At 34.9% G+C, this 16,962-nt stretch overlaps 1 protein-coding gene across 1 annotated transcript; it reads right to left on the bottom strand.

Moving 5' to 3' along the window:
* Window positions 1-5,723: 5,723 nt before the first annotated feature.
* Window positions 5,724-8,700, bottom strand: LOC113106927 (transmembrane protein 230-like). Its single transcript, XM_026268971.1, has 4 exons — window positions 8,497-8,700; window positions 8,185-8,284; window positions 7,534-7,659; window positions 5,724-6,368 (listed from the first exon to the last, which is right to left on the bottom strand). The coding sequence occupies exons 2-4, from the start codon at window positions 8,263-8,265 to the stop codon at window positions 6,228-6,230; spliced, it is 348 nt and encodes a 115-aa protein (XP_026124756.1). The 5' UTR covers window positions 8,266-8,284; window positions 8,497-8,700; the 3' UTR covers window positions 5,724-6,227.
* Window positions 8,701-16,962: the final 8,262 nt, after the last annotated feature.

Genomic DNA, 16,962 nt, shown 5'->3' with positions numbered 1-16,962 from the left:
TCTCTCTCTCTCACACACACACATACACACACACTCACTCTCTCTCTCGTATTTCTATTCATTGAAAGAGGGAAAAAGTTTTTGTTTTTACAAATTAATTATTATAAAAATATCATTATTAAAAAATGTTGTAATGAAACATTATATATATATATATATATATATATATATATATATATATATATATATATATATATATATAATTATAATTAAACAGGTTTATGTTAAGATATTTAAGATTTATTTATGACATTTATTTTTGGTTTAAACTCAGTACATAAGTTATATTCTATATGTGTGTGTGTATAAATATTCTATTCTTAAAAAAAATATATATAAAAAAAAAAACAACTGGCCCTTTTGGGTCCGTGTACTTTTGCGTCCATTATTTTTAGATTTTTTAATGAAATACGGAAAATGCAGTTTCTTCTTTAATGGCTCAAACTGTTTTTTTATTATTCAAAATTCGTATTTCTTTAAAACTCATATAAAGCTTGTTTTTATTTTATTTTTTAAAAATGTATATAAATGTTAAATGTAATTTCTACCTTGTTTAGCGTCTCGATAGCGCCCTCTCGCGCTATACTGACGTGGCTACCATAACTGCTTTATGAAAATGTTTAGCTCCGATGTATTTAATTATTTTTCACGCCTAAAGCATGTAGCATATGAAATACACTAACATATTTAACTGCAAATAACTGAATGTTATTAGTTTTGGGGGTGGCATTAGGCTTTGAGGATGTATCACTGAAGAGCACCCTATAAGAGCACCCTTTTTTATTTTAGAAGCACCAACCATTAGTGATTTGATTGTGGAACCGGGGCCTGCATATATATATTATAACTATATATATATTTCTATATCAGCCTACATATATATCATTTGAGTCATATCGGGACTTCAGAGTGGGTTCGCGAATCATTTGATTCTGATCGGGAGCGGAACTTTAGAATCAAATGATTTGATCAAATGAGAGCGCGACTTCAGAGCGGGTTGGCGAATCGAGTCAGATCGGGACTTCAGCGCAGGTTCGCGAATCATTTGAGTCATTTGAGTTAGATCGCGACTTCAGAGCGGGTTCGCGAATCATTTGAGTCAGATCGCGACTTCAGAGCGGGTTGGCGAATCGAGTCAGATCGGGACTTCAGCGCAGGTTCGCGAATCATTTGAGTCATTTGAGTTAGATCGCGACTTCAGAGCGGGTTGGCGAATCATTTGAGTCAGATCGCGACTTCAGAGCGGGTTGGCGAATCATTTGAGTCAGATCGCGACTTCAGAGCGGGTTCGCGAATCATTTGAGTCATTTGAGTCAGATCGCGACTTCAGAGCGGGTTGGCGAATCATTTGAGTCAGATCGCGACTTCAGAGCGGGTTCACGAATCATCTGATTATGATCAGGGCTTCAGACTCAAATGATTTGATCAAATGAGATCGCGACTTCAGAGCTGGTTGGCGAATCATTTGAGTCAGATCGGGACTTCAGAGCGGGTTCGCGAATCATTTGAGTCAGATCAGAGCAGGTCGCAAATCATTTGAGTCACATGAGTCAGATTGGGACGTCAGAGCGGCTTCGCGAATCATTTGAGTCAGATCGGGACTTCAGAGCAGGTCGCAAATCATTTGATTATTATTTTTTTTTCAATTCAATTCAATTCAATTCAAGTTTATTTGTATAGCACTTTTTACAAAGCAACTTTACAGAAAAAAATTCTACAATGTTTAGTAATAGCTTATAAGTGGTGACTTTTAAGCTATTACTAATAGCTTATACGTCTTATAAGTCTTATAAGTTTTATAAGAAAAATTGATACAAGACGTAGTCCGCCAGATGATGAACATTATTAATATTATTAATAATTAATAATTATTATATGATGCAGTCACACTTGTAGCAATATTTGTTAGTTATGTTTGTTGATTCAGGGTTATTATCATCTGAGGTCCTCTGAGAGTCAGCATCATCTCTTCATGTAAATCCCTTGGCAAAACATAGAAACTAACAGAGACATCATTAGAATAGCTGCTGATCCAACAAAGTAAAATTAATTAGTTTAAACCAAGCTAAAGAATAAAAATGTGCATTTGATCAGATGCAACTACACTCACAATTATTCAAATGCTTGGGGAAAGAGATGTGTTCTTAATCTAGATTTAAACAGAGAGAGAGTGTGTCTGAACCCCGAACATTATCAGGAAGGCTATTCCAGAGTTTGGGAGCCAAATGTGAAAAAGCTCTACCTCCTTTAGTGGACTTTGCTATACTAGGAACTACCAAAAGTCCGTTTTGTGACCTTAGGGAGTGTGATGGATTGTAACGTGGTATAAGGCTAGTTAGGTATGCAGGAGCTAAACCATTTAGGGCCTTATAGGTAAGTAATGATAATTTGTAACTGATACGGAACTTAATAGGTAGCCAGTGCAGAGACTGTAAAATTGGGGTAATATGATCATATTTTCTTGACCTGGTAAGGACTCTAGCTGCTGCATTTTGGACTACCTGTAGCTTGTTTATTGAAGAAGCAGGACAACCACCTAGAAGTGCATTACAACAGCCAGTCTAGAGGTAATTAATGCATGAACTAGCTTTTCTGCATCAGAAACAGATTACATGTTTCGTAGCTTGGCAATGTTTCTAAGGTGGAAGAATGCAGTTTTTGTAACATGGGAAATATGATTTTCAAAAGACAAGTTGCTGTCTAATATAACACCCAGATTTTTGACTGTAGAGGAAGTAACAGTAGCCTACATCTGTCTAGTTGCAGATTGTAATCTACAAGATTATGTGTAGTGTTTTTTGGTCCAATTATTAATATCTCTGTCTTATCTGAATTTAATTGGAGAAAATTATTTGTCATCCAATCTTTTAAATTTTAAACACACTCTGTTAGCTTAGATAATTGAGAAGTTTCATCTGGTCTCGTTGAGATATATAGCTGAGTATCATCAGCATAAAAGTGGAAGCTAATTCCGTATTTTCTAATATTATTACCAAGGGGCAACATGTATATTGAAAACAGAAGGTGACCTAGGACGGATCCTTGTGGCACTCCATATTTTAGTGATGATAAATGAAATGACTCCCCATTTAAATAAACAAAATGGTAGCGATCGGACAGGTAGGATCTAAAACATCTTAGAGCCTGTTCTTGAATACCTGTATAGTTTTGTAATCGATCTATGAGTATGTCATGATCTATGGTGTCGAACGCAGCACTAAGATCAAGTAAGACTAGAAATGAGATGCAGCCTTGATCTGACGCAAGGAGCAGGTCATTTGTAATTTTAACAAGTGCAGTTTCTGTGCTATGGTGGGGCCTGAAACCTGACTGAAATTCTTCATACAGATCATTTTTTGTACAGGAAGGTGTTCAATTGAGCAGAAACAACTTTTTCTAAAATTTTAGACATAAACGGAAGATTTGAAATAGGCCTATAATTTGCCAGTTCACTAGGATCTAGTTTTGGTTTCTTTATAAGAGGCTTAATTACCACCAGCTTGAATGGTTTTGCGACGTGACCTAAAGATAACGACGAGTTACTGATATTGAGAAGCGGTTCTTCGGCTACAGGTAACAGCTCTTTCAGTAATTTAGTGTGTACAGGATCTAATAAACATGTTGTTGGTTTAGATACAGTGATAAGTTTATTTAGCTCTTCCTGTCCTATATTTGTAAAGCACTGCAGTTTATCTTTGGGTACGATGGATGAGACTGAAGTGTTAGACGCTGTAGAATCTACAAAATCTATTGTATTTCTAATGTTATCTATTTTAATCAGTGAAGAAATTCATAAAGTCATTACTTTAAACGTTGGTGGAATATTTGAATCAGGTGGCGTCTGGTAATTTGTTAATTTAGCCACTGTGCTAAATAAAAACCTTGGATTGTTTTGGTTATTTTCTATGAGTTTGTGTATATGCTCTGCCCTAGCAGTTTTTAGAGCCTGTCTATGGCTGGACATACTGTTTTTCCATGCAATTCTAAAAACTTCCAATTTAGTTTTTCTCCACTTACGCAAATGGAAAAAAAATAACTTCAAGAGTATGAGTTACTTTCTTGAGAGAGTGAGTATTACTGTTATACCATGGCACAGTACGTTTTTCTCTAACCTTTTTAAATTTGTTGGGGGCAACAGCTTCTAATGTATTAGAGAAAATAGTGCCCATGTTGTCAGTCATTTCGTCTAGTTCATGTGTACTTTGGGTACAAATAGCAGGTGAGATAGATCAGGCAGGTTATTTGCAAATCTGCCTTTGGTGGCTGGAACAACAGTTCTGCCCAGACGGTAATGCTGAGACATATAGTTAATATCAGTGATACACAGCATGCACGATACAAGGAAATGGTCTGTAACATCATCACTTTGAGGTACAATATATAGCAGTAAGATTGATTCCATGCGATATCTAGTGTATTAAATCTAGTGTATGATTAAAATGATGAGTGGGCCCAGTAACATTTTGCTTGTCAGATCGGGACTTCAGAGCGGGTCCACAAATCATTTGAGTCATTTGAGTCAGATCGAGTCTTCAGATCGCGACTTCAGAGCGGATCGTGAATCATCTGAGTCAGATCGCGACTTCAGAGCTGGTTCGCGAATCATTTGAGTCAAATCGAGACTTCAAAGCGGGTTCATGAATCATTTGAGTCAGATCGTGACATCAGAGGGGGTTCGCGAATCATTGGAGTCATTTGAGTCAGATCGCGACATCAGAGTGCATTCGCGAATCATCTGAGTCATTTGAGTCAGATCGCGACTTCAGAGCGGGTTCATGAATCATTTGAGTCAGATCGCGACTTCAGAGCGGGTCCGCGAATCATTTGAGTCAGATCGTGACATCAGAGCGGGTTCGCGAATCATTTGAGTCAGATCGCGACTTCAGAGCGGGTCCGCGAATCATTTGAGTCAGATCGCGACTTCGCGATATCATATTTGTAATCTATTTCATTAACATTATTAAAGATTAATATATACTGTAACACATGTATTGTTCATTGTTAGTTCATGTTAATTAATACATTACCTATACCAATGACACCAATGACACACTGGCATATTGCACCTGTCAAACATAGTCTATTTTGCCGTCAATACTTTTGACGGTGTCCTTTATCAGTAGGCTTTATATTTATGCTCAACATGAAGTATAGATATTGTTGTCGTGAAGACAAGATCCTGGTCTGTCGGTGGTCTCCCTCTATGTCACCTACAGTAGCAGCAGCACGCCAGCGCCGCGTCAGGCACGATTCTGGTGTGTAAAGACACAGAAAACGCGAAGCAGCCGTCACGCAACTGACACACAGCAGAAACGCCACGCTCACGCCACGCAGCCAGTGTGTCACCGGCCTTAGAATCAGCTGCAGGGTGGGATTTGCGCTGAATGCGTAGACTTCCGCCACTTAATGTGTTCATTTGGAAACACGAAAATGTATATGTTCCGCACACAAAATATTGCATTCGGTCATATGGTACACACGTGCACCGCACCGAAAGCCCTGTACCGAAACGATCCGGTATGAAAACTTGTACCGTTTCACCCCTAATATGTATATATGTGTATATATATATATATATATTAAATAGCCACACGGGGCTCAAGTTGACCATTAAAAACAACTGTAGTAAATGTAGTTTTATTATCAGGGTTTACATTCTTTTTTTTCAAACTGAATGAACTGAGAGGCTTTCTTAGTGCAATCATGATAATCATCAGTCTTCATTTTGAAACAAGTTATTTATTTATAAAGTATCCTCTGTAATGCCAATAAAATCCAATAAATTTAAATAAGTTAAATCCAGTGACATGGCATTAGACATGAAAGATAAAAACTCTGTAATGGTGCTTTATTCCCATCATACACAAATGTATTTAAAATTGAAACTTTTTTACTTTTTTTCAAGAATGGATTAAAACAGTAATGTTAATGTAAAAAATAAAATAAAAACATAAACCCATCATTAATGACAGATTTGAATGCTAGTGCAATCCATCACAAGAGCTGTCAAATATAAAACAGCATGTGGCATGTTTTGAGTAGTTTTTCTTGCCCCAGACTTTGCTTGTTGCATCAACCTGGAACTCCATACAGCATACTAATATAACTACTGAACTGAGACCTGTCTGCATTACAAATAATGGCATTACATCCATGATAAACATATATAGCGGCGCTGCAGGAAAACCAGGTTCAAAGCTCTGTTCAGATCAGCCTGTCTCCGCTGCTCAGTCATCAAAGTCAGGGATGTCATCATAGGAATAACCGCGGTAACCCTTGGAGGCGTAATAGGCGATGCGCAGGTGGTAAAACCCCGGAAGAAAGACCAGGATCCCAATCACCAGGACTGGGATGGTGCGATCACGGTGCTGTGAGGGACAGAGAGATGGGTCACATCTGTGCACAGGTCATTAAATACTGGCTTTTCTGAGGACCTTACAGTCTGTCACACACTGATTAATATACAGGCAAGGCAAGGCACGTTTATATATATAGCACATTTCGTACACAATGGTAATTCAAAGCTCAAATTTTCTGGTTCTAGTCAGAATCCTGGCAGCAGCGTTCTGGATGAGCTGCAGCTGTCTAATGGTCTTTTTGGGAAGGCCGGTGAGGAGCCCATTACAAGTTTCTCCAAGTCTTGACTGGAAACAAAACATCTAATTCTTGCAATGTTTTTTTTTTTATATACACTGATTCTAATACACCTTTTTTTTTAAGTGACCTTTAAATGTTGCCTATTTCAGACCATTTCTTAATGCATCAATTTATTCATTTCAATAGATTTTTTTTATAGTGCACAATTATGACTAATGTTGAGTTAAAAATCACAGAAATTCCAATCTGACTATGCAGACTGATCAAAAACATGAGTAAATAAATAAATGTGGCCCTTTAAATATAACCAATTTCGGAGTATTTTTGCATTATTATTATTATTAGATTCTTTATAGTGCACAAATATGACAAATATCATGTTAAATGAACAAAATAAATTAATTAACATGACAAATTCAATCCAAACGGGCTGTTCAAAATTTTTAAAAATGTAACTGATTTTATATATATATATATATATATATATATATATATATATATATATATATATATATATATATATATATATATATATATATATATATATATATATATATATACACACACACACACTATAACAATAATTTATAAATAATACTAATAACGCGGAGTTGCCTGGAAAACGCAATTAAGCTGTTGAAAGCCTTTTTAGATTTTTTTGTGCCTTTAACTTTCTATAAAGCATACAACTGCAGTTTGACAGAATGCAGAAAACATTGCTTTACATTCAAGAAATGCATTCATGCTGCAAATAGCCCTGAAAAATACGAGGCTGTTAGGATTATGTAAATCAGAAACATAAAGCAACAGACGACTGAAATCAAACTAATGCACACTAACAAATGCACGAGTGAAAATGTCTAGAAATCTGAATGCGAAGACTGGCAGAACATGAAAGCAATGCATGGAGCTGTAATAATGTGGAATGGCACTCACATCATTAACTTCAAAGTATCCTGCTAACAGGAGGGATCCGATGATGATCAGAATGGAGCCGATGAGGAAGAGAACAGTTGCCAGGGCGATCGCTTTATAAGGGACTTTAGGTGGACTTTTCTTAAACTGAGAAGAGAGAGAACATTGCTCAATATTACAATGCATTCAGTTTCAGGTAAGAGCAGTAAACTCAATGTTTTAACTACTATAAAACACAGGGAAATGCAATGAAAGATCCATTCCCACACTGAATATTTATAAATATTAAATTAGATTTTCATTCCGAACACCATTAGAATTTTAAACAGAACTTTTAGATGAATTACATAGGTTTTTCAAGAGTTCAAGAGTATTTTTTGTGTTGACAATTTTCTACCCCTTCGGCAACACGTGAATTGTGTTGTTATTGTTAACTAAAACTATCAAAAATGTCATTACTTGAAATAAAGCTGAAACTGCTGTAGTTTTTATTAACGTGATAAATATTTAAATTCACAAACATAATAAATCACGTTTGTAATGCATACAAACACATAACGTAGACATATAAAGAAAGAGACAGATATGTATTAATATGAATTAACTCCAATATGAAAGTGAGCAAGAATGATTTGCATATTTAAGTGCATTAAAAGCCTTTTCTCCTCTCACCTGGAGATCAATGTATCCATCATCATCACTGGCTAGTTTGGAGTATCTGACTCCATTGTTTATAGTGTTACGAGCTGGCATCTTCTTGAGTTTATTCACTCTGATTCAGAAGCACATTCATTTAATACTTCATCATTAACACAGACGAATGAAAACAATAAGGTAATGTAACATACATTGGATCATTATTACTGATCAGCTGATTCAGGTAGAACGTTCACTAATAGCAATGCAGTACTGCATGGACAATACATATTTAAATATCTAAATGTCAATATAAACATGTTTAACTAGTTTTGCTTGCTAAATTACCTTGAACGTGATATTTCAGCCTCGGGATAGTCTGATGACGATTTACCTTAAGTACAAGTCACAATAAAAATGATTTTTGTTTCCGTTATTAAAGCACTTAACTCATTTTAAGATCATTACAGCCCAGATTGTGACAGTAGCACACGAGATTATGTTTATAAACGGAAGGCTCCCGGATATGACAAGCACGCACGCGCCCTCTTCCGGGTTCACATCAAACTGCGCACGCGCTTCGAAAAGTTCACAACACAAACACGCGAGGGCGCGCTATCATAGAAAAACATGCGTTTCTCTATTAACTCCTGTCTTTGGTGAGTTCTGTGAAATATAAATAGTGGATTTAAACAAAGAATTGGAAAGCTTATTTGATGGAACTAAAAACAGAAAATCAGAAAATTTGATTTAAAAAGAAATATAGCGTCTAGATGTAAGTGACAAAATGCAGCCTCCATCACCAAATAAAAAATAAGAGACCATCACAACCAAAAAACACATCAAACAGTATCTATAAATACCATAAATAACGCAAAACTCAGTGAATAATATATATATATATATATATATATATATATATATATATATATATATAATTATTATTAATATCTTTTTTTTACTTTTTTTTTATAGATAAATCTTGAAACTAACATGCAAGGTCACATAATGACATAACAGGTGCTGGTCATATAATTAGAATATCTTAAAAAAATTTATTTCACTAATTCCATTCAAAAAGTGAAACTTGTATATTATATTCATCCATTACACACAGACTGATATATTTCAAATGTTTATTTCGTTTATCATTTTGATGATTATAACTGACAATTAAGGCAAATCCCAAATTCAGTATCTCAGAAAATTGTAATATTACTTCAGACCAATACAAAGAAAGGATTTTTAGAAATCTAGGCCAGCTAAAAAGTATGAACATGAAAAGAATGAGTATGTACAGCACTCAGTACTTAGTTGAGGCTCCTTTTGCCTGAATTACTGCAGCACTGCGGCGTGGCATGGAGTCGATCAGTCTGTGGCACTGCTCAGGTGTTATGAGAGCCCAGGTTAATCTGATAGTGGCCTTCAGCTCTTCTGCATTCTTGGGTCTGGCATATCTTCCTCTTCACAATACCTCATAGATTTTTTTATGGGGTTAAGGTCAGGTGAGTTTGTTGGCCAATTAAGAACAGGGATACCATGGTCCTTAAACCAGGTACTGGTAGCTTTGGCACTGTGTGCAGGTGCCAAATCCTGTTGGAAAATGAAATCTGCATCTCCATAAAGTTGGTCAACAGCAGGAAGCATGACGTGCTCTAAAACTTCCTGGTGGACCCTGTGTGTTTACACAATGGACCAACACCAGCAGATAACATGGCACCCCAAACCATCACTGACTGGAAACTTTACACTGGACTTCAAGCAACGTGGATTATGTGCCTCTCCTCTCTTCGTCTAGACTCTGGGGTCCTGATTTCCATCAGAGAACATGACTTTGGACCACTCAGCAGCAGTCTAGTCCTTTTTGAAACGAGATGTTTCTGAAGCTGTCTGTCGTTCAAGAGTGTCTTGACACAAGTAATGCGAAGCTGAAACCCATGTCATGCATACGTCTGTGTGTAGTGGTTCTTGAAGCACTGACTCCAGCTGCAGTCCACTCTTTGTGAATCTCCCCCACATTTTTGAATGGGTTTTCTTTCACAATCCTCTCCAGGGTGCAGTTATACCTATTGCTTGTACACTTTTGTCCACCACATCTTTTCATCCTACATCCTTCCCTTGGCCTCTCTATTAATGTGCTTGGACACAGAGCTCTGTGAACAGCCAGTCTCTTTTGCAATGACCTTTTGTGTCTTGCCCTCCTTGTACAAGGTGTTAGTGGAAATCAGCCGTCTTCCCCGTGATTGTGTAGTCTACAGAACTAGACTGAGAGACCATTTAAAGGCCTTTGCAGGTGTTTTGAGTTAATTAGCTGATTAGAGTGTAGCACCAGGTGTCTTCAATACTGAACATTTTCACAATATTCAAATTTTCTGAGATACTGAATTTGGGATTTTCCAGTTATAATCATCCAAATTTAAAGAAATAAACATTTGAAATATATCAGTCTATGTGTAATGAATGAATATAATACACAATTTTCACTTTGAATTGAATTTTTCATAAATATTGCAAGTAAATCATTTACAACTAGTAATTTGATTTTGTAGAAAATATTGACGGAAGAAACTGTTGATGTTTTTCTATAAAGAGCTACAGGATGTGGGGCTAGGTAACGTTAGGTCTTTCTAAGAAAGTTAAGTTAACTCTTGAAACTAGGCTGCAAGGTCACACTTTTCATAAAGACACAGATGAATATGCCTTTGAATACCTGTCTCTGATTCTGAATGCTGTGAAATCACTATAGAAACACTCATCACTGAAGGATGATCAGGCTGGTTTGCTTGAAAGAGATTATACAACAACAGATGGGTCTATTGCTTTCCCTCTGGATGTTTCCTGGATGTTTGCTCATCTGCGTTGAAGGTTAAAAAGTGACATTGATTGGAAAGCAGAGAAATGACTCATGTTGAGGTCAGTTTGAACACCCAACATAGTCTCATGACGTACAGCCCGCAGTAAACAACTAAAAAACAGTGTCCACCCTCCATCTATCCAGCTCTGCTAATTAGCAATTTTGAAATAATTGGATCCCTTATGAACACAAAGATCCAGCGGCATTGCATGTTTATTGCTGGGAGACTATTTTGAGAAAGAAACTGTTACCGTTCCATCTGGTTTGTATCTTTGCCTATTTATGTCCTTTTGTCTTCTAGAACAGAGGTTCTTCAAGACAGTTAAGAGACCATTAGTGTAAAAAAAGGAACAAATAAATCATACATTTTATTTTTAACAAAACAAAATCGGTGATTAACATATATTTATATAAATAAATAAGATAGTAATACACAATGCAGTACAATTGTGAGTAGAAAAAAAATTATATTTAGTTAAAAAAATTATAAATGCATATAATATGAAACAAACTCTGCAACCATGCATGCAAAAAAATGTTTAGAGAAAAAATGTGTAAAAATGTAAAAGTGAATAATATTTAAAATAAGATTAAATAAATAATAAAATAAAAAATAAAACAGTGATACACTATTGATTTAAATTCAATCAAAAACCTCTCTAATCATTGCAAAGAAAAGTTTAGAGAAAAACTGCATAAAAATGTAAAAAATAATAATAGTAAACAATTTTTTTTATATATATATATATAAAAAAATATATATAGAAAAATTATAGGCCTATATCAATTTAATTTTCAATTCATATATTTAGCAGACGCTTTTATCCAAAGCGACTTACAGTGCATTCAGGCTATCAACTTTTACATATCATGTGTTCCCGGGGAATCGAACCCCCAACCCTGCGCTTGCTTGCTTGCTTGCAGTGCTCTACCAGTTGAGCTACAGGAACACTATATTATTATTATAAGATGATTATTAAAGATTGATAACTCCTATTCAAGAATAGAGATTCTTAACAGGTGGGATGCAAGTCTGTTAATTATTTTATTAAAACTAATTATAAATGCACATAACAGAGTACAACAAACTCTATAATCGTGCATAGCTCTAATGCCAAAATGCATTTAAGAGGTACAGAGAAAATGAATCTTATGTTTTGTTGTTAACGTAAAAAGGTGTTCATCCAATAAAGCCTGGCAGTAATTGCTAGAATCTAGTCAAATTATGAAAAGGTCCTCGCAAACAGCACTGAATTAAATTCAACTTCTCTTGCACCGAGCATAAACTTGGTTTGTTTCGACCGCAGTGTGTTCTGTGCTGTGAATTATTGGCTGCCAAGAGCACCAAACCAATTGAATCTTAACATTGTAGTACCCAGTTGATATACTGTATAAAAACCGGATCCTGAACCAAAACCAGTTGAGAGCCCCCAGTCTAGACAGTGAGCGATAAAGGTTGATCCGACACATTCACAGCCTCCCTTCTCTTGTTTTGCTCTCTTTTAGATGGATTAAGCAGATTGGTTCCAGGACAGAGATATACAGCTGCTCTTAGACAGACCATTTCATAACACACAACACCAGCAATGAGTTTAGTAATGGCTCCACTCAGCATTAATTACGCCATCTAGGCACTGGCTTCACCCCACCATCACCCTGAAACAGCAGAAGGGTAAAAAAGGTTCACTTTCACAACAGGAGTCAATATATGGATCGTGATGTGGACGGTGGTCTTATTTAAAGTCTGGGAGACAGGGATCGATTCAGACGCTGGACCACTGATCCATCACATCTTTCACTGTGGGCGCTGTCTGTGGTCTGGGCTTTGCTGTCAAGTCTATTGTCTTGACCACGTTTTACGGACCAGCGAGTATTTGTTTAACGCTTGGAGTCGGGGTTGTGTTGAATTAACATTGATCAGACCAAGCCTGCAAGCTAGGAATGGAATCTAAAGCACTAGAGTAATTAAACCTTATTATGAAGCAGCTATTTTTGGGCCTGGGTTCCAGTCGTGCTAAAATACACTATATAGTGAAAAGAACTACCTTCTTGGTGTAGAAACAATTTTCAATAGTGAAAATCATAATTAATTACAAATAAATGGCAAGTAACACATTGAATTTTTTTTACAATTTTGAAGTAGAAGACTGTAATAGTATTTTCTTGTAGAAGGCTTATTCTTATTAAGAAAACTCTCAGAATTCTAAGAAAAAAAGCTAAGAATATATACAAGTCAGAAGTGCAAACATAAATTCTGTAAAAAAGATTTGAGAGAAATAAACTTGCAATTGCCTTAGAAAAAAGTCAGAATTGTGAGAAAAAAGTCAGAATTGTGAGATAAAAACTTATTTTTAATTCAGTGTTGAAGCAAAAAAAAAAAAAAAAAAAAAAAATATATATATATAATTTATTTTTTTATATTTAATCATTATTTATTTATTATATTTATAATAATATATTTAATTTATTAATTATATATATAAAATTGTTTTTCTACTATGGTGTAGTAATTGCTTTTTAAAACCAATAAGCCACTCATAATGCTAATATAGTTGTGCATGCCTATAAGACCATTTAGTGATGACAATATTATCAGTATAACAGATTCTCATGCCTTATTGCTTAAATATGCAGTTTTCATGCATAAAATCATGGGGGTTAACAGAGGTCAGAGAAAAGCTGTGGTTTTACTGCGGTCTCCTGCTGTAAGCCCTCATGATTACAGCTCCTGTGATAAGCATTGTTTAATTATCTAAGGGGTCGATTGAAAGAACAGGGCTGACAGAATGATTCCTCTCTGCTGCCACATTCACATGGTCCAAAACATGAGTTTTTGTGTGTGTGCGTGTTAATGTTTGTGAATTTGCGTATTTGCTGTCAAAGTTGAAGTAATATTTCACTAGTTTTTGCCTCTTAGCAGTGTTATTTCAATAGTTTATATATATATATATATATATATATATATATATATATATATATATATATATATATATATATATATATACTATTAGTTTTTTATTATATTTTTCATTTAATTTTTATACTTTTTACAAAATTTAATCACATTTTAGTAATTTAGTTATGTGCTTTTGTCATTTCTATTATTATTAGGTTTAGGTATTTTTATGGCAGTTAAACACATTCACCAACCAAATTTTCATTACTCTAATATGACAATTTTCTAATTCTAATTACTTTCATTACATTTTTAATTTCAATCAGTATGAATTAAAGGCAGTATAACCAATATGACAATGACATAAATACCATTTAAGTAATATCTAATTAATTTTCTTTTTATTAATGTAATGTGTTTTTTTTGGTGCGTGCAATAATAAGAATTAAGATCAGATTTTATATCTAATTTATTATATTTGTATTTTATTTCTATTTTATATTGTTATTAAAACAAGGTCTCAATGCATTGTAGAATGAGTAGGAAATATATCAGGTTTTGTGATATTTATGTTGCGTGTTTCATGCAGCCAAAATAATGGTATTCATTATTGTCTTTTATTGCTTATATATATATATATATTCAGATTATATTATCTCACTCCACACAGTCTGAACCATTAAATTTGCATACTGAAGGCGAATGAGAATATAATTCAGAGTAAGTAATGAGGCTGCATTCTGTAATGTGTAGATCATATTTTCTCAGGTTCTTGGCAGCAGAGTTGAGGGCATGACTTAATATATGAAAAGGTGATTTCATTTTAAAGATGTGTCATAATTCAGAAAATATCTGCATAGATACGTACTTAGAAAAATGGTAAGTGCTCTGTAAATATTGTTTAAAAAAATTGTTTTGAAAAACGAAGCATTATGCAGGGCTCCCAAAAGTATGTGTGCCTCACAGAAATGTCAGAATGTCATTGCATTAGGTGACAAAATACTAAACCAAGCAGGCACGTGCACAGGTAGGGCTCAACCTGTGCAGAGCACATGCCCTTTTTGCCCTTACACTCCGAAGTGCCCTTTTTTTGGTGGTGTTTTTTTTTTTTTTTTTTTTTTTTTTTTTTTTTTAATCAATGCTATTGGTCACCCTTTACGCCTGTCTGTCTGTTTTACCAAATGAAAGTTGTTAAAAAGAGCTTGTGTAAATCTAATTCGATCCTCAAGCTGTCAGTAAGCTGATAACTCCGCCCCCTCTATATTCATCGAATCAACTGAAGTTCCACAGCAGCCGCACAGTAGACACCAGCTGAGCTGAACAAAGTTTTGCGAAGGGTAAATAAATATCTTGTTGTTTGAATAAGTACTACTAAACACTGTCTATAAAGGCTCATATTTTATTTATTTGATGTCTGACTGACTCACTGACTGAGACATGTGGGACGTCGCCTGAGAGAGAGGGCTAGCATTTGCCATCTAGTCATAGCCAATATATAGCCAACACTTAAATAGCCTGTGCATACAGTTGCATTTCATCTTTTATAAAATGCTAATTTGGCCAAATGCATTTTACCACAGGAAAAACTGAGCGCTCCGTCTATATACCTAAAAAAACTAGTTTGTAACCTAGATGAAAATGTAATGTGATGCCGGCAGCGGCAGGCACCGTCGCCGTTTTAATGACGGACAGAAAAAAAATCACATTTGCACACATTCGCTGGTCAAAAACTATATATTGATAAGTAATACAACAACTTTGAATTTTTAAATTTGTTTTTACCATCGGGAAATCATAATAGGTGCGCCCCCCGCTGTTTCGTACTGGAACTTACACAAAGCGACGAGTGATCCTCGTCACCTAGATAACATATATTTCTAAGAAATTTCTTCTTTGATTCATGATTGCTGATAGACTTAATTTATTAACATTTAGGCTAATCATGTTATGATATACTCTCTGTATACTCTCTGTATAAAATGTTGTAAAACACGGTTTTACTACAGTAATGTAGTAGTAACTAAAAAAAAAAATTACAGAAGATCACTGAAATCTTTATATTTTATCATGCAGAATGTAATTCATGATTCATTACAAGGCTTCATTTATTTGATCCAAAATACAGCAAAATCAGTAATATTGTGTAATATTTTTACAATTTTAAATAACTGTTTTCTATTTGAATATATTTTAAAATGTGATTTTATTTTTGTAATCAAAGCTGAATTTTCAGCATCATTACATCAGTACTCTTCAGTGTCACGTGATCCTTCAGAAATGCTTTTCACTGCAACTGTACTTTTCACACTATTTTTATTTATTTTTTCATTGCTGGCTTATTTTAGGGAAAGTGTAGTGAATAAGAGACCTTTAAGAGACCAACATCCCTGGTCCACCACAGTATCAATTTTTTGCCAGATACATGGCTCACAGAAGGTTGCTGTTGTATTAGGTTTAAAGAAGCCCTTAAAACCCTGTTTATCTATATTATCTAATTATCTAATATTATTATTATGGTTGTTATTAATCGTGAATAAATCTAAAGCTTTTGAGACTATTATTTTGTGTTATTGAATTTGTCATGAAGATGTGACCATTTCTTCCTTTTATGCAGGCTTACTAAATAATCTTGATAAAAAAGGGGGGGGGGGGGTGCCCTTTTTCAGTTTCAGCACATGCCCCTCAAAAGGTCTGTGCACGGCCCTGAAACCAAGTGTCATTTCTTGTAAAGAAAGATAGTAAAGACAAGTGTTTTGTGATTTTATGCTTGTTCTTGGTAATGTATGAACTTGAGAAAAACTGACTACATCCTCTAAAATGAGTTAAAGAGATGATGAGAAGATATTTCTGCGGTGTATTGCTTTCATAGTTTATTATCAATGCAATGGCATTCAAACATGGAGTGTGACTAAAGTGCCCAAATACATTTTTGGCACACTGTTTATTGAGTGTTAAAAATAGGAATACACTTAGCATTCATTCATGCAATATACTTTATTACTTCAAAAAGGTTAACATCATTCCAATCTCATAAGTCTGTCTCTGCATGTCCAGCTGGGTTATG

The sequence above is a fragment of the Carassius auratus genome, chromosome 8, assembly GCF_003368295.1.
Source record: "Carassius auratus strain Wakin chromosome 8, ASM336829v1, whole genome shotgun sequence".
NCBI lineage: Eukaryota > Metazoa > Chordata > Actinopteri > Cypriniformes > Cyprinidae > Carassius > Carassius auratus.
The sequence above is the reverse complement of the archived record's forward strand: the minus strand, read 5'-3'. Positions and strand labels throughout refer to the sequence as shown.